At 40.3% G+C, this 27207-nt stretch overlaps 2 protein-coding genes across 4 annotated transcripts in view; both read right to left on the minus strand.

Annotated features, from left to right (window-relative positions):
• map3k20a (mitogen-activated protein kinase kinase kinase 20a) overlaps positions 1 to 16449 on the minus strand; it is a 48425-nt gene extending 31976 nt beyond the window's left edge. The window contains exons 1-7 of one of the 3 annotated variants that reach the window (XM_088930598.1): positions 16228 to 16449; positions 10866 to 11055; positions 9717 to 9804; positions 3603 to 3704; positions 2695 to 2760; positions 1986 to 2014; positions 1751 to 1888 (exon numbers count right to left, since the gene is read on the minus strand). In XM_088930598.1, the coding sequence (XP_088786724.1) occupies positions 1751 to 1888; positions 1986 to 2014; positions 2695 to 2760; positions 3603 to 3704; positions 9717 to 9804; positions 10866 to 11024 (582 nt within the window). In that variant the 5' untranslated portion in view covers positions 11025 to 11055; positions 16228 to 16449. Of the gene's footprint in view, positions 1 to 1750; positions 1889 to 1985; positions 2015 to 2694; positions 2761 to 3602; positions 3705 to 9716; positions 9805 to 10865; positions 11056 to 11236; positions 11397 to 15378; positions 15518 to 16227 lie in introns of those variants that run through there. The other 2 variants (XM_088930600.1, XM_088930599.1) reach the window with 2 other exon arrangements.
• Positions 16450 to 18469: 2020 nt separating this feature from the next.
• The window catches only part of rapgef4a (Rap guanine nucleotide exchange factor 4a), a 66584-nt gene continuing 57846 nt past the window's right edge, over positions 18470 to 27207 (minus strand). The window contains exons 23-30 of the mRNA XM_088930265.1: positions 26742 to 26867; positions 25257 to 25435; positions 24238 to 24328; positions 24094 to 24144; positions 21820 to 21907; positions 21334 to 21398; positions 20449 to 20503; positions 18470 to 19552 (exon numbers count right to left, since the gene is read on the minus strand). Of these exons, the coding sequence (XP_088786391.1) occupies positions 19425 to 19552; positions 20449 to 20503; positions 21334 to 21398; positions 21820 to 21907; positions 24094 to 24144; positions 24238 to 24328; positions 25257 to 25435; positions 26742 to 26867 (783 nt within the window). The 3' untranslated portion in view covers positions 18470 to 19424. The remainder of the gene's footprint in view (positions 19553 to 20448; positions 20504 to 21333; positions 21399 to 21819; positions 21908 to 24093; positions 24145 to 24237; positions 24329 to 25256; positions 25436 to 26741; positions 26868 to 27207) is intronic.

The following is a 27207-nucleotide window of genomic DNA, read 5'->3' on the forward strand; positions in this document are numbered from 1 at the left end:
AAAAAAGATTGAAAGTAAAAGTATGGTAAATACTTGTTTCTAAGCAGTAACTTAGAAAAGCATGCAGTGAATTTAACAAGGCTGATAAACACGGTCGCCCTTCTGAACCAAATTTCGAACGAGCTGATGTGAACACGAGGGACATTAAATATCCATCCATTTTCCAATGGCTTCATTCAATTCAGGGTCACAGGGGAGCCAGAGCCTATCCCGGAAAACAACGGACGCAAGGCAGGATACGCCCTGGAAAGGACGCCCGTCCATCGCAAGGCAGGCACACAGACGGGCACACACTCACAACAGGGCCAGTTTTTTTTCCAGAAAACAATTAACCTTCCAAACCCACACAAACACAGGGAGAACATACTGTACGAACTCCACGCAGATTCAGCTCATGGTGGGGAATTGAACCCAGGGCCCCAGTGCTACAAGGCAGCAGTTCTAACCACCGTGACTCCATGCCACCCACAGGGAACATTATTATGAATGTAAATGCATTATCCTTGATAAAGCACTTCTTGAGCAAATGGTTGGAGGACATCATAAATTCTAGAACTGCAGGCCAGACACCAAGTCACGCACACACCTAATATTCAATGCAACACAAAGCATTACAATAACCTGAGCTGCCTGTATCCCTGTATTGTTTGTCCACTGACACTTTGCCACTCAGGAATCACATCCTTAAGAGGGTCTGAGCCAGTGGGGGGGGGGGGGGGGGGGGGGCTGATTCTGAAATGTGATCATGGACACTGAATGTCCATGTGGTCTGTCACACTCCGGACTGCAGAGCCTATCCTCAGCGGTATGGAATGTGGGCATGGAAACAGTTTACAAATCAGTATACATAGTTACAGGAATCCCAGAGTCCTCCACCTTGTCCTTTACCAGAGGGATAGCTTGGTTAAAGGGGCAAATGTAACACACAGATTTAATCATAAATCCATCTTAAAACCAGGTATACTTAGACAAATAATTAAGCAGAATATATACTGAACAATTTTTCCTTATCTATCAATAATTTCTAATGGTTAAAAAGGGCAATTCTTGGGCTTTGAGATTCTACCAGGGACCTGACTTTAAAGGTGACAACTTTACAACGATGAGCTGAAAACTGGTTTAATCCTAAATGAGCTACAGTGCTCTCCAAATCTACTGATTCATTGCAGATGAAAAAGGAACAAAAGACATTATTCAATGCAAAGATGGCATGACGTGTCCTGGTGAATAAAATCTAAATATGTCATACTTTAAGCTTATTCACATTGTACAGAGTCAGGCTTATATTGACACACTTGATCTTTGACTGCCTGACAACAGTGCTAGATCTCAGGACGCTAAGTCCGGGGTGCTCAGGTCCACTGTTGGGACAAAGCCCCTTCTGCCTCAACAGCTCGCACCACCAGAATATCTATTTGCTTTTCCCCACCCGGGGGCTGGGAAGCTGTTCCAAGGCTGGAGCAGCAAGTTCAAGCTTAGAGAACTTGCTATCCATTGCCAGACCCATGTCCGTGTGGGTAGAGACCCTGGCTTTCCGTTCTGTACCAGCATGTTCAGGGCCTGATCCTGCTGTTCAGGGTTAGGGGTGCTGCTGACCATCAGATTTGATGTTTTAACCCATGTTATGACCTAGGTTTCTTCACAGATCCATGAACACAGCCTTGTCTTTCCCCCATCCTAGCACAAGCCGTGCAGAGGGATGAGATGGAGCCTCTCCAGGCCAATCGCTGCGGCATCACTCATTACTCACCACGCCATAGGAATACGTGTCACATGTCTCCGACACCGGGAGGCTCTGGATCACCTCTGGGGCCATCCAGGGAAAGGTTCCCACCAGAGACATGTGGGTCGTGTGCGAGTGAAACCTCGAGGCGCCAAAGTCGCAAATCTGGCACAAACCAAGAAGCGGTTTAGCCGTCTGTAGCTTGCACTTCAGTATTGATAAAATGAACAATAATTATAAGAAACTGCAATGATACTCATACCTTTAGCACTCTGTCAGCAGTTATAACCACTGCAAGAAAAACAAAGACATTTCCAGTTAAATATATGTAAGAAGCTTGATTTTTAAAAGATACAGCTGCTGTCATTGGCAAAAGAATCAAAAACGTCAGTAAATTGGCAGAAATCAATGTTTTTTTTAAGAAAACTGAGCTTTTTTTAACTGATAATGATTTTAGTCCAGTATGGAAGAGGCGGTCTTTCCTCTTAACCCTGTGTTTCTGTGGCCCTGCTTTCTTGACTCATGGGAAACAAAGGCAAACGGGACACTTCTGAGCCTGTGCATCTTTATGCTCTGTGAACCTTAAGCTTTAGTGCTAGCTGAAGGACAGGCACAGATCACAATCTCCTTCCGTCACAGGAATCATGACAGCTCAGCCCAAAGACGATCCCACCACGACACTGAAACCCTTTCAGTCTGGTGCGGCATGTACCGGATTTCCCAGCTGACTCTTCCTGCGCTGTGAATGGTGTGAAAGAAGAGCTTTTCTGGTGCTGTGTAACATTCTCAATAACAGAACTAAACTTAGGAGTTTACTAAGGAGATCTTTACAAGAGGAAATAGATCTTTAGGAGAGATCTTAAAAACTACAGAAAATAAAGTACAAGTAAAAACATATAGCGTAAACTACGAGCAAAAATCAAAAGAAAAGAAGAATTCTTATCAAAGTGCCCAGTAAAGAGTGACTTTACCATTCCTGGACTTCAGATCCCTGTGAATTACCCGAACTGGAGCTTCCATGTGTAAATAGTGCATTCCTATGAAAAGGTAGGAAAAAGAAAAGGCAAAGGGGTGATATAATTAGCAGAGTACCACAGGAATCTGTATTAGGACCACTGCTCTTACAGGTAGGATGATTCTTACTGGGTGTAAAAATTAAAGTATTCTGGAATACTATGAGGGAATCTGATTCAGGTATTCAAAGTCCTCAAAGGCACTGACAAAGTCAAACCGATTGACTTCTTCTCAATCAATGGTGAAACACAAATAAAAGAACACGAATGGATGTAGATTTAAAATTTAAAGACAGAAAGCATTACTATTCAATTGGAATGTGTGAATCTAGAAAAAACTACACTGCCACGTCTACTCTCATTTGCAAACTTTCTCACGTACTCATGTAGAAAGCTATCTCTCGATTTTCATGATTCCTGTCTTGCCAAACTGGGACATTCTGGAAATATCTGCCAGGTTCATTGCATTTTTTACTCACACACTGCTAACTCTTCACGTTCAGCCTATACCCAAACTCAAACAATTGTTGACTTAGCATATTAGCATCTGTTCTTAGCTTCACATATTTCATTTTTAAAGGACAGATTTTTTTTTCGGCATTTGATGAGTTCAGAGGAGAATTGCCTCTCAAATATAAACTTTCATGTCTGAGAGGCTTTTCACAGCATTGTGCACTGATCTGTTGGGGACATTTTGCTAGTACTGCCTTTGATTTATATCAATTGCTGACTTTCATCTGCTGTTGGAATTTAACATATACTGTATAGTAAATAGGTGATGAATAATAAAGAGAGCTACAGTATATACAGAATTACTCATCTGCCCACTAAACACTGGGACCGTGTGGACCCAATCAGACTCCTACCTTTGGCTATTTCCATGGCCCAAGTCATGATCTGTCCAATGTCCATGTCCTCACTCTCTTTACTGGACAGGTAGTCATATAAACAGCCTCCAGATGCATATTCTGTAAGAAAGCAGATGTCACTGTACTACCATTCACTCTGCAGTGTAAAATAACCCACAGCCTTCACAAGTTCCATTTCGAGAAAAAGAACAACGTGCTTGTTAATCTACAAATTCCATGGAACGAACTGCACTTGGCAGGGGTACCTCAAGTACTTTATCTCAGAAAGAGAAGTAAGCAACTTTTGGTGAGGACTGCAGTGCGTGATGGAGACAGCTGCAGTGAGGACTTGCGCATCCTGAACAATGTGTAAGAAGAAACCAGGTTGGTTCTCCTGCTCCCTGCACCCCTACATCTCGCAGTGATTCAGCTCCTAAAATTAGAAGCTTAATATACTTAAGCCTGTAATTTAAGCTTTTTTTTCAATTTAATGTTGAAACATTACATCTGACAATATAAGTGACAACAGACAAAAAACCTTTTCTGACACACAAAAAGGCACTTTCGCATATAGCAAATGCAACTAGTTTTCGATATGGAATTTGGTTTGGTAAATTAAAACACAATACAGTACAATACAAACATTCAACATAAAGCCAATGATAGATAGAATCCTCCCAATACATCATCAGATACCATCTTAAACACACACCAGTAGCATAATAAATAGCAGTGAGAGCTTGAAAAATCTATATTAATACTTGAACTTATACAGTTCGTTTAGGTAGATTGTGCTGTATAGCACAAATCCGCAGTCTCACTTTTTTATTAGGCAGGGTAACCTCTACTCACAGCTGGATGCCCCAGATATTTGAATTTAAAATGACAATAAATTACAATACTTTGAATAGACCTAACAGCAGGTTTACCACAGGAAGCAAGTCTATCACTCTGTCTAAAGATGCCTAGAGGCAATCGATGTCAAATCTGAAATTTCATCTGTCAGTCTTTTTTTTTTACATTTGCTCTTTAGGAAACGTCAAATCTTTCACACAGGGATCCTGTTTTAGAGCTTTAAATCTTTGAAAATAAAACTTGCTGGGTGAACTGGAGCGATGAGGCTCTTCGCCAGGCTGAGCTATCTGAGCTACTGATGCTGATGGGGTTCGAACAGCCTGACTGTGCCAACACAAACATATCAGGCATCCGAGAAGCAAACACTGACTTCCTCTTCATTTGTGGATTGGTCCTTTGCATAGCACTTGTATGGTAAAAACAGCATAATCTACCAAAGTCCCTCCTACAGTCAAGAAACTTGAAAATGTTCAGGATTTTTCCATTTCCAACTACTGAGAGCGATGCAAATAATAAGAAGGACTGGGGCAGGTTTGAACAGTGGATCACTGTACAAGGAGAAAAGAGAATGTGAACTCGTGCACACATTTTTCCAACATGCTCTGGTTTCTAAGGCACTCCTCATCTGAGAGACTACAAGCTCCCATTGCTAAGTTGACACCAACTACAGCAGTGATGCATCTCTCACCGACAGCACGGCAAGCACAAGGACATCCAGCAATTCCCAGAAGCTGATATAGGGGCTTATATAGGCTAATAGGATGGTGTGGTGGCTCTGTGGCTAAGGACCTATGCCTGTGGCTGAAAGGTTTGTGGCCGGCAGAGGAATCCTACTCCCTTGGGCCCCTGAGCAAGGCCCTTAACCCCAACTGCTCCAGGGGTGACGTATAAAATGGCTGACCTTGCGCTCTGACCCCAAGCTTCTCTCCCTGTCTGTGTGATCTTCTAATAAAGTGATCTAATGTTGCATGGCATATAGGGCAACTCATCACCAGCACCAGCAAAATCCCAACTACAGGCAGTTAATGACAAACCTCAAGGCCCAACCAGCTACAAGAGAGCAGATTTGCTAGTTTAACCACAGAGGATTCCCTTTTTAATGAATTAATTGCTTACACTTATACTGTATAGCACTTTTCTGGACACTCCACTCAAAGCGCTTTACAGGTAACGGGGACTCTCCTCCACTACCACCAGTGTGTAGCCCCCACCTGGATGATGCGACAGCAGCCAAAGTGCGCCAGTACTCTCACCACACATCAGCTATCAGGTTGGAGGAAAACAGACTGACGAAGCAAGTTCATAGATGGGGATCATTAGGAGGCCATGACTGGTAAAGGCCTATGGGAAATTTGGCCAGGACACCGGGGTTTCACCCCTACTCATTTCGAGAAACGCCCTTTGATTTTTAATCAAACCAGAGAGAGTCAGGACCTCGGTTTTACGTCTCATCAGAAGGATGGCGGCTTTTTACAGAATAGTGTCCCCATCACTATACTGGGGCATTAGGACCCACACAGACCGCAGGGTGTGCGCCCCCTGCTGGCCCCACTAACACTTCTTCCAGCAGCAACCTTAGTTTTTCCCAGGAGGTCTCCCATCCAGGAACTGACCAGGCTCACACCTGCTGAGCTTCAGTGGGTTGCCAGTTGTGAGTTACAGGGTGATATGGCTGCTTTTGAAACTTTTATCTTATCAAATCTCTCCCTTTAAGTGTTGTTATGATGGGATGCTTGGAAAAAAACAATAAGCCACAAGTGTTTTTTTTTGCAAACACTTTCAGCTGCAAAAGAAACACCTTAAAAGACAAAAATAAATAAATTGGTGCTTTAACACTGCAAGACAATTAGAAAATAAAACCTTAGCCTGTTTAAAATGTAGTGTATTTTTGTCTGGTTTTCTATCAAATCAACAATATCGCTGATCCAATCCTCTTATTTCACTGTAACCTAGCCCTCTAAGTCTGTGATATAGATTAAAAAATACATAGTTTTTTTAAATGTGATCAAACATCCAGCCTGAAAAACCTACTAACCTGAATAATGGCATTGAATATATTCTGCATGAGTATTTCAATAGCTCCGTAGGTTCTATTGAATCTATTTACTGTAAGTACTACATCAAATTATTTTTGCAAATATACGAAGCTATAAAACTATCCAGATCTCTCTAGTCTAAACCTTGACAGCTGGTCCCAATGAATCAGCACCGAACCTTGTTGTCATCCTTAACGTACCACTATCTAAGAATAACGTGCTGATTTTCAAGTGCATGATCTGAATGGTCACACAGCGAACTGATGAGCCTAATCTGCTCATAAAAATGCCTGGGGTTGTATTACAAACAACCAGGGCAAATGAACACAGACTGCAATGCTAAAATAACTGCAATAAAATCTGAAGAGGTTTAGAAATTGGTTATTATTTGTATCATTTTACAGTATATCAACTGGAAGCTACAGCAGCCATGGTCTAGGGTCAGTCCTCCATCTGTCCTCTTTCACAATCTTTATCAGCTGTGTTGTGTGCTCTTCCAGTACGGAGCGATATGATTATCCTCACCTCTAGAAACCCTAGGTTTTGGGACTTCCCATTTTTGACAGGGCATTATTCTGTATTATCTAAAACAAACAGGTCCAGCTTTATAAGATGGTCATCTGAAAAGTTGTTCACCTTCCTACCGCGTCTCAGTAGCCACACGAAAACTGAGAAGAACGAAGAAGAGATTTTTTCTTTTATGACTATGATCCTCTTAACTGTTTTTAGCTTCAGACTTTGTGCTCTTTTGCAGCAGAGAAGGCTTACTAATCTCAAACTCCCCCGCAGTAGAAATATATGACTGTGTATACTGTGCTCGCATGATTAGGCTTCCTTTGGTTAATTACTGAATACAACAACCGGGCACAAGGTAATTAAATCAAGACTTATAACTAACATTTTTCAAAGCCTACTGCACAACAGTAATCAAGGACAGGAGCCCTCTAATGGACATGGCTACAGCTGAAACTGTAGTTTGTACCCCAAAATTAGCACCTTCCAGGCTAAATAATACACTGTTAAGGACATGAAGGAAACAATTCAACACAGTTCTTGAGTTCCGTCTGACAGAATTCTGATTGTGCTTGTGGTTTATAGTTGTATGATCAAGGACAGTGGCTGAATGTAGAGGGGAACCTGATGACATGTTGTGAAACACAATGGGAATTTCCAGCACTTAGGAATTATTTATTATATTATTATTCATTTTAATCAAATTATTAAAATATCATAACCATGTGCGCTGGCCAAATCCTTCTGTATCTCTTTTTTTCGGACTCCTGTCAACTTCTAGGCAGAATTAAGGTAACCTGGATTTATATGTTGAATGTTAAGAACATATATTCTGTATATATTCACTGTGTAAGCTTTATGTGTTATATGTCTGTTTTTTTCTTTTGCAGGGCAGAGAAATGTATTTTTACACAATAATCAATCTAGAACTGCTGTTTATATTAGACAGATAACATATGTCATGGCAAAGCTACCAGCCGAAAACTAGACTGTAAAAATGGAACATTTATAATATCTTTATCACTACTGTTTATTGGCAAGCAGTAATGGGACATCTACTGTATATCAGACCACAAATAAAAATTTATAGGTTTGCTGATGATGTGAATGAACCAATATTTTTGTCTACCTGGTGCTAATTGGATTTTGCCTTCTTAAATATTTAATCTAGTTCCCTGGCAACCCATCAGATTCTCATAATGAAGTTACAAGGCCTCAGGTAATGAAAGGAAATTATGATGTGACAGACTTCTGGAAGAAGATCTCAGTAATGCTTTTTCATAACCAATACAAGAATTCCAGACGTAACGCGTTCTTCTATTAATACTGAAGAAATACAGCTCAGACATCTTGCAAAAAAAAACAAGTTTGCAATATGCTTAGTGGAACACCTGTTTCCTAATTTCTCCAGCAGTGAATCTGAAGTCCTGCTGAGAGTTTCTGTTTCTCTCTGTCTCGCACAACCGATACGGATATAAAGGAAAGCTGATCTATTCCAAACAGTATTCCCTGCTAATGTGCCGCCCCCTTTAATAAGAATACTAATAATTTCTCGCATTTATATTCATCCAAAAGGATTGCATTACACTTCACATACAGGAAGAAAATCACTTTCACCTCTGAAGCAGAGAATCCACATGGAGTGAGACACAGCAGCCATTATGTGCTAAAATGTTCACTACACATCACTTCCTGACAAGTTCTAAATACCATAGTAAGCTTCTCTCTCTTCCTTTCATTCATCTTTCCACAGATCTCCCCCATCATCCTCTTTGTAGCTACCCCTAGGATAACCCCTCACTCTTCATGGGGGTCATAGCCTTCTGGTCCTATGGCCAGTGCAAAATGTCTCATGACTAACTTCTCTAAAACTAAAAAACTAAAAAACAAAACGATCAGCGCTGCAGACATTGAGATGGTGCGATGCACAGTATTCAAGAATCTTAAGATCAACTAAAGGCAATATCACCAGATTTGTCACTATACAAAATAATATTGTTCATGCACCATATATCATTAGATAAACACACTGTATTATTTAACTTCATACAGGGGCATTTGTTCATAAAAGCAGTTCAATCAATAAATGCTTCACTTCATGTGTAAGCAGACACCGAATAGAGCTGACAGGTGTGCAGCCTGACAGAATTGGAATCTAGCTGACAGTATTGTGCAGAAAGGCAATTCGTCACTTAATTAAAGCTGTGGGGGGGAAAAACAGCTCAAGATTCAACTTCAATGATGTTTTCGTGATATGAAATGATACAGCAAAAAAATCAAGTAAGAAGATGTGTGGGGATAAAAAAGTCTACACTGTAAGTATCAGTAACACACATATTAAACGTTTAACAATGCAATTTAGAACCTACTGCATTGAGAAGTAAAACAATTCTGGAAATACCACTGATTATTTAGTATCAGTAACACACATATTAAACGTTTAACAATGCAATTTAGAACCTACTGCATTGAGAAGTAAAACAGTTCTGGAAATACCACTGATTATTTTGTATCGGTAACACACATATTAAACGTTTAACAATGCAATTTAGAACCTACTGCATTGAGAAGTAAAACAGTTCTGGAAATACCACTGATTATTTTAACTGCCATAGGCTGGTTAATGTTGTGCTTGCTTTTTAATAAGCTGTTTACCCCCTATTGATAAATCATTGTCAGAGCCTTGTGTGCCAAAGTGTGCAGAGACAAACAGAAGATATAACCTTACCTGTTACTATGCCATAATTAGGTGCTTCAAGAATAGCTCCATAGAACTGGATGATGTTTCTGTGGCTCAGAACACTAAGGATTTCAGCCTGATAAAGAAAAATGGAAATGGGAAAATGCTGTAATTGTTTACATTGCTGTAAATGTCACAGGAAGAGTACAAACCTTTCTTTAAACAAGATCAGACAAAAGAAGTCAGGGTTTGGCCCAACAATATAAGTGGAGAACTGTAAGTGGAGGTTTCCTCGCAGGTAAAGATGGTTTTAATGTGCATCTCTTTTCTTTACTTGTCCCTTTTCCTCTCCTTCCACAAGGAGACTTTAAACAAACAGTTCACACTTGGAAGATAATCAAATCATGGCAGGATCACTAGGAAAAGCTGCCAACTACTTCTGTGATAAAAAAAACCCCAACATAACTGAAAGAACCTGAAACCCACAAACAATCTGGCTCACAGCAGATCAGGCAATCAGCTTCGTTTTGATAGAGGGAAAATACAGTGAGCGGTAAATTCCATCTAAATACTCAGCCTGGGGCAATGTCTGTGGGGTAAAACACCAAGACGAGGAGCCAACAAGGAAACTCTCTGTCCTCTGCTTGACAGATTTACTCCTAAAGTGCCCTGAATGACCTAGCGCATGTGACGCAGGAGCTGAATCAAGAAACTTTTACAACTTTCTTTTCCCCGAGTTTCCTTAAAGCCAGCACTATCTGAAGCTGTCATTACCACATTTGTGAAACACCTTGAAATACTGTGACACACACGCCAAGATTCCCCAATGAGTGCAACACACACAGGAAGGAGTCAACGAGGTGGTAAGATAAAACTTTTTATCAAGACAGTACCATCATCATTTTGGAATAATTAAAGGAACTTATGCCTTAAGAGGGTTTAATTTGATTTAATTATGCCATACTTTGTTTCTAAAGGAGGCTACCCTCAGAGTATATGCATATCTTTGCATAAAAAGCAATGTTCTCACAAAGAAACAGTACAATCGCTTCTGAGCAAGGGGGTGTTTAATGACTGTGCAACCGATGGGTACAAAAGTTACTACAACCTGCTTAATAGCAGAGCAATTAAAATGGTTATTATACATGATTTTTAAAAAATACATACATAAAAAGCACAAGCAATTATAACTCCTACCTCTTTTTCAATTTTGAGAAGCTTCTTCACAGCCACTTCTTTGTCCTGTGAGATCCACTTGGCTCTGTACACGCAGCCAAAGCTACCTCCACCACAGTTCTCATAAAAGAGGATGTCATCGAATTTGATTTGCACAAACGAGGCACTGAGAGACGACATCTCATAATGACACTCGATGCCAATTCACGTTCTGGAGGGCCAAAGAGAGAAGAAGCAGAAAGTAGGTGAGTGCTCTGTTAAACATTAAGCCTCTTTTCGTGCTCATTCAAACACAGGGTTCAGTTATCTCTGTCTCCAGGCTGAAGAGACTCGAGCTCTGCTACAAGCACAGCTTGGCTGGAAGCTGGTTACACATGAATCCAAATACTTACAGAGCCTTTTGACCTTCTCCTACTACCTCATGAAATCATCAGCAAAGTCCAGGGCAGAGCTGTTCTGTAATATTGTAGATTTCACCCCTCTGATTTACACAGCAGCTCCTTCCAGCCTAAGGACACTCGAGTCTCCAGGACCTGTGTTTCTGCTCTCCCAGCAAATGAGCAGTTGTGGCTATGCTGTGAGCTTGTACTGTATAAGGCTTCTGGAATCTGAGGTATGCATTCTCTCTGTGCTGTGATCACTTGGCATAAAATATACTCGGCTGAAGAGACTAAATATTCTGGCACATATTGGATTAGGTGTATGGCATATTGGATTAGGTGTAGGATGAAAGGACGGAGCTTTTAAAAAACATGAATACTGCAGTCCTGCTCCTACTAACAATTTTAGTCTCAACAAGTAATTGATCTTCATTTAAAGGTTTGGCAGAAGGACAAACAGTATGTAATTTAAAAGTAAATCATGCTCTGGTTTTCAAGGTGTTTTATGATGTAGTAAAACTAGAGAAGACAACAGAAATTCATTAACACAAACTTCTGAATGCGTCTCTGTTCAAACGTCTCTGAATGCACCTCAGATCAATTGTTTCCCCACGTCAATGGCATTAATATACTGTACGGTATGAAATCTTTCAGTAGGTCATTCCGTGTTAAGTCTATCAAAATATTGTGAACACGTCATGATGCAGTATATTTGATATTCTGATGGAAATTGGGAAAGTGTTAATAAATGCAATTTTATGTAAAAAATGTTACATTTCGAGAGGAAACTCCTAATAATCTGACATGGTTGTTTACCTTATACCTAGAGGAATACCAGCCCTTTCTCAGGTCTGTAAAAACACAATCAGACCTAATAATTTTAAAATGCAAGTATGACTAACATTCACACACAAATATCTATTAGTCACAGAAACTAAAAATCAATATAATAGTAAAACGCACTTGTAGTAGTTCTGCAGAAAGAAGCTCAATATGTCATTAAGAGATCTTTTGCAAATGAGTTAAAACGTGGTATCAAGTTGAGATTCACACACAAGGAAGTCATACCATTGATCATACTAGGCTGGCCTTGCCTGGCTCTCATGCCCTAGTTGGCACATACAGACCCAGAGCTTTTCCTGACCCACCCAACTCTTTTATCAGTTGACACAACAAAGAAAGTGGCAGCTTGAAATCGATTAGCCCCTCCTTCAAGTTTTACAGGAGGAAAAAAAGGCAGGCGTTATGGACGTAACAACATTTCAATATTCAAAGTGTCAGCAAAGAAGGAGACAGGTGCTTTTGCTTTGTAGAACCTAGTTGCTTTGTTTTCCGTGTTATGTCTTAAATGTACTGTACTGTATGTACTGCACACTGGGTGGAGAAAATGCCCCCATCCTTCAGATGAGACGTAAAATCGACGTCCTGACTCTCTGTGGTCATTACAAATGCAATTACAAATCCCAGGACATTTCCCAAGAGTAGGGGTGTTAACCCTGGTGTCCTGGCTGAATTTCCTCCTGGCCTTTACCAATCATAGCCTCCTAATACTCCCTATCTATGAATTGGCTTCATCACTCTGTTCTCCTCCCCACTGATAGCTGATGTGCGGTGAGTGTACTGGGGCACTACGGCTGCCGTCGCATCATCCGGGTGGGGGCTACACATTGGTGGTGGTGGAGTCCCCATTACCTGTAAATGCCTTTGAGTGGAGTGTACAGAAAAGCGCTATATAAGTAATATATATAAATACATAAACAATTTTTTTTTCTAATAAAGCTTCATGAGGTTTTATGCTGGATCCTGACACCTGGTTAAAATTTCCTGCTTAAAATTTAACCCTACAACCAGCTACAATAATATCACAGCTCCTGGTACAGTACAGTATATGATGGATTTATATTGATCCCTGATTCCTGATCACCCATGATATAATGAGGGGAAGGTGTATTTAAAAAACACATGAGGCAGCAAGTGCAACATCAAACTTCTAATATTTATGGTTCATGTATTACCTAGTAATTATGGCTTTTAAAGAGGCTGCTACCTTCAATTCGGTTGTGACCAACAGGAAATGCTTTCATTGTCACACAGGGGAACCAAAGCTCTCCAGAGATTTACTCTGGGCACTGTGCTATCTTTGTAGTGAGTGAATTTTATAAACGGTTTCCACTGGTACTCAAATTCCAGGGTTACATGGATATGGAGGAAATCATACTAATACTTTCTTGTACTGGCCACCGAATTTAACACTCGTCAGAATATGTCTCATGCAGTAGTGCCAATTAAGAGAAAATTACCACAATAATGCAATAATGAGTATTATTTTTAGAAGTATCCTATATTTTACACTGCAACCAAATAAAAACGAAACATGCTTGAGGAACACTAGTAAAATGTGAAAAATTATAATTACCTCTCCCTGTAATAACATCTCAGTTTGTAATGTCCAAACTATTTTACTATAACCTACTGATAGAATGTGACCGATAGGAACTCATCTTAGTCAACACGAAGCTGTATAGTAACTGCACTTAGAAGGACTTTGCTGAGTTGCTCAATCTGTGACTCAACTACATTTTTCAATACTATACATGCCACCAGGGCTGGCAAACTTGAGTTGACAAGAAGTCCAAACGGTCTTCCTCCTGACAGCACCAGTCAACTCACTCATCACAAGTACGGTCTTTTAATGAAGCAGCACAGCAGTAAAAAGCCGTTCTCACTTCGTCGTTACTGTGAGTTATTCTCAGCAGGTCAAGTGTGAACATCTGAACATGATCCACAGGAATGTACTAAAGGTTACAAACATCAAGAGGTCCTTCGGCCCATGTGCTGAATGGTGAGGTAGGTTTTGAACCCATGCCTCCAGAAGAGGAGGCAGTAGACCCCTCGTCTGTCTCAACATACAATATGTAAGATGTGTTGATATGGCTCAGTGTTGATATGCTTATGTTTTCAGGTGAAATTCATTTGGCCAGTCTGGTCAATCAAATACCATTTCTCATTTACAGAGACATCCTGAACCATTAATACAGCAGGGTGATTCCTGAAGCAATTTGGACCTGGGCACACCAATAGTGTCCAACTTGGGATATGAACCCCTAACCTTTCAGCTGAGAATCTACAGCACTAAGCACAAGTCCACCCTTCGGCTCTAATTGGCTTTTACCTAATTGTAATGCTACGGGAAACAGAAGTGCCTTACAATTTCTTATTCTGCCCTTTTGTTAGCAAGCACAGCTTTTTTCACACATATTGAAGAAAATCTGGCACAAAAGTACAGACCCGAGTGGGAAATGAGTGTTTTAGAATGTGGAAACACTAGTGGTGCAAACTTCTGTTGAATCTTCAGGATGCTAGGACTTTTGATTAAGATTCGTGCACTTCCTAATTGATATCAGTTATCTAGATTCAGCTGTAGTTAGTCAACCCGTCAGGCTTCCACACAATACAAAGGCAGGAGGATAAGAAAACACTCTAGAAACAGCAAATCAGGTTTCAAATGATTTAGATAAAATTCAAGACAGGGCAAACAACTGGGAGATCATGTTTAATGTAAGAAATGCCGAATACTACATATGGGTAGCAAAAACATCAACTATAGATACAGTACTGTACCAAATAGGAAGAAGGGATCTGTAAAAATGACTTAGTTACTGTACTGTGTTAACACATCTTCAGCAACAATGTAAGGATGCAATAAAAAGGCAAACAAAATGCTAAGATCCAGTTAAAAACAGAGAATTTAAATCATATGTTATGTTAAAATTGTACAATGCACTAGTAAGCCCTCATTTAGAATATTATGATAGGTTTTAGTCAATACAGAACAGATTAGACTATAAGGGAACCCGATTCGAAAATCCTCAATTTCAAGTGGAAACTACTTGGTAGTGCATTTAAAACAGGAACAGGAGACATTTCTTTAAACAAAAGACGGTGGGAATGTTGAACAAGCTACAGTACTCAGCAATGTTGTTGAGGCTAAAAGCCCGGTTTCTTTCAAGACCCAGATCAACTAGCAATAATCTATGGAACGGGCTAGATGTCCGAATGGCCAGTTCTCGCTTGTAGCCTTTCTTAGGTTCTTGTTTTAAGAGATATGCAAGTGAAATGGAGAAATCGAAAGCATGCTAATAAGAGTTCCTTACTTTCAAAATGCACTCTCTCCACAATTCAGCTGTTCCACGCAATCCCGTTGGCCAATAGCGTACTCACGTGTGCTGCCTTACGAAGCTAAAATCCTAATTATACCAAAGGCTTTTTCATAAAGCTATACTGTAATCAACTGTTGCCGAAAAGCAGGCGTGTGTGAAGGCAGTAAGTTTGAGATAACTGTCGTTAAGGGCCATGCAGTTATAAGTTCTTGATTTCTTAAGGTAAGTTAAGAGGCGGCAGTCATCAGACCGGTATTTGTGAGCACTGACCAGCACTGACAGACATTTTATTTCCATGAACAACTTACCACGTGTTTATAGATCAGCCAAAGGCCCAGGCCCAAACCACATTTAAAAGATGATACAGTTCTGGTGTAGTGTGCTTAGTTACAACACCAATGTATAGTATTACAAAATGACTGCCCTCTGCCTCTTTCCTTCTTCCCAGCTGTCAAAAGACAACGTGAAACCAAGTGACAGATCTCCTCGCGTGTAGACACGTGACCACGAAACATTAAATCGGCGACTACCCTTTAACAAATGCATCTTTTTCGTAAAAAAATGTAATTAATAAATATTTTATTTCACATCATGCATAATTGTATTCTAGGTCCTGACCCACAATTCTATGAAAATGTGCACAAGGCACCCAGACCGAAGTCTACAGTGTTTCTTAGACACGACCAGGATCACTCATATGTACAGTATGTGTGAGAGCTAACTATGCAAAATTACTTTTTGCTCTCTCATTAAGCTGTTTAAGAGATTGCTTAGACAAATATGGTTTCCCTTTCTACCGGAAGCGGACCCACTCAGAAATTCCAAGACTTTGCCCACACATACCTCTTGTGTTAATAATATTCTGCAGGTCGAGTCGAGTCACGGCTTCCGAATCCGTAAATTTGACTATCCCACCTCGCAACACGACATGCAGAAACCAGATTTTCGAAATCTATGACGTGAGCTTTTTTTTTGTCTTCCACGATTTTAGCTCTTGCTTAACTTCTTCCTTAACAGGAGTGCACAACTTTTATCCTTGTGTCCGCCACAACTAATCACACATTTGGATTGCAACAGCTCCACTTATCGGACAAAAATGGGAAAGGAAAGAGGTTCCTGAACCAGAGACACCTATCACGTTACTCCATGCAGCGCCTACAAATTGCGTGGGTGCCAAGTAGTTCAAACAACTCGGGCTCTAGGGGTGGGGTATGACCAAGTTGTAGGAAGTAACTGAAAGCTTGAAAATCAAGTAAAAATACCCGACTAAGAGAATAAAATGCGAAGTTTCTGCCTCAACATATATGCTTTAACAACAGTAACATTCGTTTTTATTATCAATTATTATTTAGAATGCAGAAAAGGACTTTAGACACGTGTTACGTTTTTTGTATTTCAGACTTTCAGTGTTTATAACGAAATATTAACTCCTGTGGATCACGTCTTATTTTTTCTCCCCACTTTGGAAAACCCGCTGCTTGCAAATGACCTGTGAGAGAAGTACTGTAACCCCAACAGAGAAAGTCATGGGCAATTAGAACATGAGCTCACCCCTCATGAAAGACTCCTCTCATTGTCTTGGGGTGTCTGATTCATACTGACACTTTTACACCAGTCTACACTCTATCACCCTGCAACTCACAACTGGCAAACCGCTACATGTCACGATCGGGATCCCTCCTCTTACGGGCGGTCCGACCCTTTCTATTTAAATTTATTATGTGCAGCTGCCACCTGTCCTGTGTCCCATAATTTAAGCCTGGCGCTCTCGCTATTCCTGGCTCAGCAGTGGTAGATGGACGTCCGGAAGCCCGCCAACCAGTGGGTCCAGGTGAGACCCGACGGCATAGGCTTCATCACGGCGTCCTGACCATCCGGGTCCGGGGCTCCGAGCGCCTGGCCTCGTTACCCTGGTTTTATTCCCTGTCCCTGTTCCGGATTTTAACCGTGTTTGTCTTGTCTTGGATGGATCTCCCGGTTTTGGATTTTGGACTGTGCTTTGGATTCCCCCCTTGGACTGTCTGAACTTTTGCCAGAACCACGCCCCCGTCTGTCAACCCATCCTATCCTGCTGTATCTTCCCCGTTGTCCTTCTCCACTTATTTCTGGATTATACTGTCTGCATAGGGTCTTGAACTACACTTCGCGGGAGCCTGGACTGGCTCCCATTACACTGTAGCTACAGTTAGTAGTTATGAGTCTGGACAGTACCTTGATGGGAGACCTCTTGGAAAAGCCAAGGTTGACGCTGGAAGAGGTGTTAGTGGGACCAGTAGGGGGCGCTCACCCTGCAGTCTGTGTGGGACCTAATGTCCTCAGTATAGTAAGGGGAAAACCATACTGTAAAAAAGCGCCATCCTTCGGATGTAAAACCAAGATCCTGACTCTCAGTGGTCATTAAAAATCCCAAGGTGCTTTTTGAAAAGACTACAGTAGGTGTTAACTCCTAATTCTGGCCAAATTCCCCGCTGGCCTATACAATCATTACGTCCTGATAATTCCCTTCATTCCTCTGTTCTCCTCCCCACAGATAGCCAATGTGTGGTGAGTGTACCACCAGCATATTACCATCTATGACATATCTTCAGCTTCTAACAGTTATGTAATAAATGCTGCTCAAGGGTCAAAGAAACTGTTGTCTCTGAAGCTTAGGTTACATAAGTCAAAAGCAAACACTTCTTCTCTTTCCAGAGCTAAATTACAAACTGTGTTAGTGCAGGAGACAGTCTCTACCGCTTTCTTCATTGAACTGTTAAGTAATGTGTGATTCCAGTTCACAGCTGGTATGGTTGAATTGGTATGGTCCTATTCTAGTCGACTAAAAATCTGAATCCTAATACAAACTGCATGAAATAAATGATAGCATTTGTCACTGTCACATTTTCTGTGCCCTGTTTAAATTGTATTCCCAGCTTTTATTTCAAACGACTTTGTGGGGACTATACTTATTCATTGCAGGGCAATATTACATTGCAAAAATGATATTGTGAGATGTGATGTTTTTCTGTAACAAAATGGGCTTATGTAAAAGTACTGTATGTTGCACGATCGGATGAGAAGCAGGGAAAATTTTTTTGAGCAAATACATTTAATAGGTATATTTTATTTACAGAATACATATACAGTACAAAGCTATAAGACAACACATACATCATGTCACACATTCTCTACAGAGCGGGTGCAATCTGTTCTTTTTTCTTTAAAGTGTAATTAATTGCATGCGAAAGTCCACATAATAAAATTAATATATTTATCACCATATGTAAAATATGATGTTCACACCAAACTAAAAGATCTATAAATAACCTCCATATTTACAAAGCAACTTCAATGGTTCTGAAGGCAGAAAATGATTTCTTAGAAGGCGTTTCAAATTTAAAAAAATAAAAGCCTTTGTTCTGTGATAAGTCAGTAGAAAGCAAACTCAAGCTATACAGACAAAATGACACAAATACGGATCAAGATTAATTTGGATTTGGACAAAATGCCCCAGTGATAGTACAGTAGGTCATTATTAATCTAAATTAAAATTTAAGGGCAAATGAACAAAATAGCATTTTTTTGTATTTCTTAACCTTTGATTATGTCTTATATCTTAAAACTGTTGTGAAGGTTGGAAGGTTAAAGGTTGCAGTCTCAAAGATTGTAAGTATTTCTATTCATGAAGTCCCAGGACCTTTGGAGGTTTGTCTCTGTAATGTACGTACTTGGTTTCAATTTTGCTTCTGAAATGTTTGCAGCTTAGGTATGCAGAGGCTCAGACAGCAGAAAACATTTTCTGTTTTGTTTCTTAATCCTAAAAGGAAGTAGCTCACATACTGAAAACATGGGGATATCCAAAGCAAATATATTATCTGAAAACACACTAAGAAAGGAGCAGACGAATAGAAAAAGTGCTTTGACACTGAGGAACGGGATCATGGGATAGCCCGGGACGAGCCTCTGGGAAGGTCTCTGTGATGTTAATGATATCATACAAGAAGAACAGATTCCTTTGGGAAGTACAGCAGAGACACGAGCACTCTCCTCAAGCCCCTGGACTAGGTCCTCCGGGGTTCCAGTCTGTGAGACAGCTGGGACAGCGTCCTCTGGTTGTCAACCACATTCAGCTGCCGGACATAGCTCCGCACTTCCTGGTGGTTCTTATTAGCTAGGGAAGCATCTGGATCTGGGAAGAGTGGAAACGCAAAAATGGACACTTAAATCAAAGGGAACTGTAAAGAGAGCCCACGAGCCCTTTTGTGTGGCAAAGCCGTAAATAAGCTGTGACATTTCTGAATCACCAGTCCCACACACTCCCTCACCGTGGCGTCCAGGAAATGCTTTGCTGTAATTGAGGATGACAAATGAAACCCGTCCCTGCTATGTCTGATAACACCATTCAGTGACTTTCCTGAGAGGCTTCATACAGCAAAATATAAATCTAATAATAGATCTTTGAAGTAATTTAACCCCCAGACAAGCTGCAAATAGAGATGTGCTAACAGACTGTACTAACATATGGATAATACCCTAAGGCACTAAACGATCACTCTTGGATAGTCCATTCAGGCTTGCCCGCACTAAATAATGTTGTCAGAAAAAGTGCAGTTAGAATAAGTTGCCCACCTGCCCTGAGGTGCAGTTACAATATGTCTCATGATTCAAGATGGGCCCGTTCCATGGTGACGTCTGGCGTGTAGTTCGCTCGTTTATGTTGTTCATTTTCGTATTAAGTCCCTTTTTTGTGTAACAAATCCACGTGCAACCATCACCTGTTATTTATTATGTTTGTAACGTACTGTCTACATTGTGTGGTGTTCTACTGTATCGTCTGCTGTACTGTGTATGTCCTGAGAGATCAGCGTGAATAAGAATTCCAGTGGACACGTACTGTACATATGGTAACACACTCCTCTTCTACTACTCTATTTTTTGACAAATAATTTTACACTATGCTTATACAGTAAGGCAAGCAACGGATTCCATAAGATCTGACAAAACAATAGACAATAAAAAATGTGCATAACTAAGAACAGAAACCCTAGGCTCAAGAGAGCTTTTAGGTTTTTGTCTGTGACTTACTGAAAGGCTGACTCCGACAGTATCTCACTATCCTCACTGTGTTGGCAATCATGCGCTGCAAAACAAAACCCAGCAGTGAATTTTTCAAAGGCTCTCATTACCCCCCAATTACTGTTTAAGGCACCATACCTGTTGTTCGTCTGCCGTCTATCTTCAATCTCCTAAGAACGTAACAGAGCTTCAGCAAGTTTGCAAAGACCAATGGGTAAAAAATCGAACCATTCTGGTGTGCAAAGTTGGCAGAAACTCATCCCAGGAGACTCTGGGGCTTGTTCAATAAACATATGTACCCGAGTACAATGACAATACTAAAGGTACTGCCAGTACATATTCACTCAAAGGGGTGAATACTTATGCAATTACCACAATACAGTTTTTCATTTTTCGTCTTAGTTTTTGCTACCATTTCAAATCTTTCACCCATAAAAGTGTTCAGTTTGATCATTCATGTTTTGATTTAAAACAGCCACTTGAGAAATGTATTGCACATTATTTGTAATTCAGTAAAATAGGACTACAATGGATGGAGGGGGGGCGTGGTAGCTCAGATGGCAAGGGTGTCTAGCTCCTGACCAGAAGGTCCCGGGTTCAATGCCAGGTAGGGGCAAGCGATGTAGCTTGCTCTAATTCCTTCCAGACGGCTCCCAGGTCCACTCAGCCTGCTTTCCAAATGAGTACCAGGGGTTTATCCTTCTGGGGGTAATAGGCCGACTGGAGCATGATGCTGACCACATCACCTCCACTTCCAGTGTCGGATGGTCAAGAAAAATGGTGGCCTTTGCCCCCCATTCCCCCTATAGGCCTTTATGGCCTGAGAAGGGACCTACCTAAAATGGATGGGGTGAATACTTTTGAATATGCTTAGTGGCAACATACAAGACTTACCATTTTTTCAAAATTGACAAGGTTGTCTATAAAAGTCTTGTTGCCTTCATGTGTAAACGTCATGTCTAAAGCAAAAAAAGAAAGATCTGTTAGGAACTAAGCCAAAAAATGTATTAGATGGACCATAATGTACTCTGATGGTTTATATACAGTATAGAAAACGTTGTGATATTTAAATTTGATACTTGGGTAAAAAGATGCAGATGTTTTTAAGAACTGCAAAATACATTACCAAATTAAGTGGGTGCATGAAATTTACAAGCCACAAGTTTTACGGACATGAAGTATTAATTTCATGCTTTTGCCAACTACTCAGAACATTTTTGCTATCCCTCTGAAGCACGTATGTCTCTGTATATGCTATGAGTCATTCCAAAACACCTTTTATATATTCTTTCCTTCAAAAAAAAGTTATAAGATTCCATGAATGTGTGGCAAGACATGGTAGTATTATAGTGCGAGTGACCTTTGACACTAGCATCTTACCTTTCATGAGTAAAGGCATGAAGGGAATGATAGGAGGGTCTAGCTTTGCCACAGTCAGCCTATATGCTCTATGGTTTCTGGATGGATCCTGGAAAGACAGTTAACATGGCGATAGCACCGTAAACTAGCACAGACAAGACCCCAAGCAAGATCCTACTGACAGCCTGTATCATGAAGGAAGCTACTGTGGAGAGTGGATAGTAGGTATACTGTACATTTTTAAAATAATTTATTTCAAACATTTTTTGATTTTTTTTCCATTTTTCAAGGATTCATTTTGTAAAGCAAAGATAATGAGCGAGGAGCCAGGACCATCAAAAAAAGAGGGTAAAAACACACATTTATTCCCAAGCTGGGAAAGCTAATTTCTTTTCACTAGTTTCAAAGACAGAAGCATTTGCCACCAGAGCGTAGCCTTGAGTAAAATAAGCTATTGTGAACTGCATCTCGTCCTCCATGCAAAAAATTTCCTTTGAACAGATTTGGACAAGTAATGTTGAGCAGTTAAAGGACATTTTAAAGTCACTTTTCTAAACGTCCGTCAAAAGGCAAGCCCAGCACAGAGGTGTCGTTTTGCAGTAGCCATGGACTGGTGAAACACAGGAAATCATTCACTGATGGCAACGTTATTACGCAGGCGATGGCTTTTAAGGTCAGAGACTTAAAAAACAAAGATGAAATCATGACAACTACCGAGAGCATGCTGCTTGGCTCTTCAACAGTTGCCAGAAGGGTAGAAAGGTTGTCCGAGGACGTGTCTTGGCAAAATCCACAAAGACTTAGCAGACTGCGAATGTTTCTCACCGCAGTGTGACAAAACAACCCAACGGGTTGTTTTAATGCGAATGGCCTTCAAAGAATCAAAAATAGTCAAAATGCCTAAAAAATGAACAAAAGGCCAGGCTATCTACAACAAATTTAAAATGCATGCGACTAGGAAAACATTCCAATGGAGAAACTGGTTTCAATCACTACTGATGGTGCATCAGCAATACTACTGTAGGTGTCAATCCAGAATTTATTTCAGTTGGCAGAATTAATCCTGAATTCCCCTCCTTTGTCAGTAACCACTGTATTGTCAACAAACCAGTAATTGCAAGTAAGATTATTGACTTCTGACATGTTGTCAAGATCGTCAACTCAATTTGTGACATTCAAATTGTTACTCAAGGAGTTTGATGCTACCCAATCCTTCATGGAGAAATGAGGTGATTATGTCAAGGCAAAGTGTTTTGAGATTTTGAGTTCTAATGCCTGAAATTGTCCCCTTGTAAAACTCAAGAAATGAGTAGTGTAACAAGTGGTCTGATGTGTGGGTGCTAGACTTTTCTAACCAGACATAATAGCAAACATGAATGAGATCAACTGCAAATACTGTATAGGGAAGGACAGAGACTTGTCACACATGACCAGAGCAGTGAAAGTGTTCAAGCTGATACGGAGTCTGTGGTCTTCACAGTTAAAGAATGACGTGGCAGTACTTCCCCCAGAGTACATCTTACAAAATGTCAAACAGAAAGGGTTGCATCCAAAAATATTCTATGACCAGAACAAACTGGAAAGGGAATTCAACAGGACAATTTAGTTAGAGAAGATGGAACAAGTCATCATTTTTATCTTCAAACCTTTTCTTCAGGATGACATTTGGAGACCTGACAGTATAATTACATTGTTGACACAAAACCGTGGGCTTGACATGGAGATTGTCACCATCCAAACTTTTTTTACAAAGACGTTTGGGGACTTGTAAACAGAGAAAATTACCATTTTGTGTCATCTTGTGCACTGATTGCAGAGGTCTGCTTTGGTTCCACATCTGGTAGCTTTTTCACAAATAAAAATCAAGCCCAAATACTGCATTTACCTTACAAATGGCCATCTCGAACTACACCCAGACTTCAAAGCACTCTCAGATAATGTGCACTTCAGGTGTCACACTGAAAGGTGGGTGTTATGCATAGGAACACAGTTCAGGGTTTATGAGGAAATAGTGGTTTTTAACGGCTGGTTTTCTGTTCAATTTAGATTTTAAAAGTGCTCTTGTGTTTAAAAAGGTTGGAGACCACTAGAGAAGTCTAATCCTGATAAGGTCAAAGTACTACAATAAGTCCAACTTATATTAATATTTTGTCCTTTGCCACTCAAACCCTGAAAAAATCGAACATTTAAAACAGGATTGTCAACTCTACTTGCTATACATGAAGAATGTCCATTGTGTTTGCATGTGAAATGATGAAAAATGAATGTCATGGAGCATGCAACATTTCAACTCACCATTAAACTTTCGAATTCTGAGTAGAACTTTTTAAATTTGCTTGGAAGTTTCTGCAAATGACAAATGAAAATGAAAGGCATATTAGTCTTCAACACTGATTAGCGTCTGTCTATCTTAAGCTCAGGAACCAAAATAAGACCCACCTCCCACGTCTGACTGAGTCTGCTGGCTGCCGGGTTGCTCAGACCCATGATGATGGCAAAGAAAGAGTTCAAGTTTCTATATTCCTTGCAGCTGAAACAATGGAGAAAATGAACCCTTCAGTTCCTGGTTTATATGGCAATGGACACTATGTCATTATGGCAAATTACATTACTTCAAAAAAAGAGTATGGAACCAAATCAAGTATTTATGTGAGGCCATAAATAATAGTTTAAAGGGGAAATACAACACTATTTTTATACTTTGGGGTTAGAAAAAATCAGCATTGATGAGTGCTTTTCAAATCACAATGAAAGTAAAATGTACACAGTAACTTGTAAAACTTCCAATTATCATCACAAAACGGACAAAATTTCCAGGTATGCGCAGTACCATGTTCTTCCAGTGACGTGTTGCAGCCTTGTTACATTGTAAACAAGCAGGCTTGTGAACACGTCTCTTTAATTCAATAGAAATATTGTTCTGGAATATACAACTTACTTGTTAACTCTGCATGCAGATTGCATTGAAACATTTCTGCAGTGAAATGTCTGCTGCACAACCTGTACTTATTCGCTCGTTCATCGCATTACATCAGTAATTACAGTGACTAGTGAGCAGGAAGGGCCGCATCACGTCACAATTCACCCGTGGCGAGACCAGGGGTGTGAGACAACATGGCAAATTACAGTACATTCACAAAGTTCACGATTTTGTGCTTAATGCAAAATTCGTAAAATTCTTCTATGCCGTCAATGAACTTATTTTGTTACCGAGATTTAATAACCAGTTTGAGAAATTGGGATTGCAATTATACTTTAAGAGAACTGAGAAACATGAAGTTGATAGCTGCCATACAGAATTTTCTTATAGTTTTGCTTCAAGAACTTGTGTTGTCTGTTTCTGTATAGTCCATAGTACGTCAAAGTACCAATTTCCACAACACCAAGTCCCAGATTGTAAGATAAATGAGTGGTGCATGTGAAACCTCCGGACAATTGCTCGGACAGTATCTACTTACTGAGCAGCAATCTTTATGAATTTCTTGAGCAGCTGAACTCGCTTGCTCAGCTGGGAGCACAGGCAGATCTCTGTGACTACCCACAGCTGAAGCTCATTGAATCTCCTCAGGAACAGGTCCAAGTTGGCCGTAGTCTTCTTGAAATGTTGTCTTCCAAATGTGTGATATATCAGCTCGTGCTGTTGAACAACAAATGCAACTGGCATAACGAAACTACACTTTAATACTCGTATTACAAGCTTGTTAACAGCAAAAAAAAAAGTGTGTAGCTTGTAAAACACTGACGGACAACAGATTACTTTCTCTTTGCTCCAGAGGTAAATATGCAGCTATTTCTAAAACTGTGAAAGTTCAAAGTGCAAATATCATGGGTGTGGAAAACTCATAACAATGGTTACCAAAAATTTGGGCCAAATAGCTACCTAGCCTGTTTAGTAGATAGTAGCTAATTGCTCTAAGGAACTCATTTACCCATTTCTTGTAAAAGCTAGGGTATCAGCTTCAACATGGCTGGGTAGCTCGTTCCTTACTGTATCCAGGATGTTGTTGAAACCAATACCCTGGCTTTTTCCAAAAATAGGCCAGATGAAATCATCTGATCGATTATCTACTAACTGCCAAAGGGGCTAGATAACTCAAGTACAGTGAACTACGATTTTAGAATTTCAGTCATAGTACCCCCATAATATTTACTGTGCTAAGTAGTCAGGGTAGTTCATAATGCCAGATTATCTCAACAACACCCCTAAACATTATTCTTGGATTGTTTAAATTAGTTTTAAATATTAGCTGGCAATACTTGACATTAATCTTTTATTTTATCCATTCATCCATTTTCTAACGGCTTTATTTAATTCGGGGCTGGAACCTAACCCAGCAAGCAACAGGCTTAAGGCAGGACACCCACCCTGGATGGGACGCCAGTCCATTGCAGGGCACACACAGACACAAACATCCACACACTCACACCAGTACCAATTCTGCCAGAAGTCCACTGACCTACCAGTATGTCTTTAGACTGTGGGAGGAAACTGGACCTCCTGGAGAAAACCCACATGTACAAGTAGAGACCATACAAACTCTCTACAGATAGCACCCCAGGAATCGAACCCAGGGCCCCAGCATTGTGAGGCAGCAGGGCTAACCTCTGAGCCAACATGTTACCCTCTTCCTTTTTATGTATTTAATTAACAGAACACACCTCAATGCATAAAAACTGTAAGATATACAGTACTCTATTGTAAGAAATTAAAAGATACATTCCAAGATTGTGTAAGAAAATGAAACAGATGAAGAATTTTTCTCATCATTGCTTTATATTCATTTCTGAGGAAAAAGGGCTGGTATAATAATCACTAGTTTTGTGAGGTCTGATATTGGAGAAATTGTCATGACCACGTCATTCTGTGTTCTGTAAGTTTTTCTTTGAAGCCAGTTATCTTGCGTGGTTTTGCACAGTCTGTGTTTGCTACAGTTCAATTGTACCTCATGCACACAGTTGAACAGCTCCCAGTCATATACTGTCATTTGGTAAGCCAGGTCTTTGGAACTCATCAGCTCAAAGGTTCCAATGGATCCTGTAGATGGACCTTCCTGCTCTGGTAATGGAGCCTGCAGTGAAAGTCACAGATTTCAATTGATGTGTTTGTTTTCCTCCAAAGAAAACAGATATTCTGACATAGTTCAATTAAGTACAGTAGCTGCGTCAGCATACGTAGGCTGCAAAGGAACAAGTATAGGTTTATTCCATGCTGAAAAGAGAAGAAAAGAAAACACAACGTTTCGGCTGTGGAGCCTTCTTTGGGTGTCTTTACTTGCTCCTTTGCAGATATTCTGACGTCGTTATTCAAGAACAAAACAACAGTCGAGGAAGAGAATTCACCCACAAAGTAAAGAAAAATATTGTAAGCCACTAACTTACTTAATGCAGATTAGACTTCTTTACCTCCCA

Source organism: Atractosteus spatula, chromosome 13 (assembly GCF_055471065.1).
Source record: "Atractosteus spatula isolate fAtrSpa1 chromosome 13, fAtrSpa1.hap1, whole genome shotgun sequence".
Lineage (NCBI taxonomy): Eukaryota > Metazoa > Chordata > Actinopteri > Semionotiformes > Lepisosteidae > Atractosteus > Atractosteus spatula.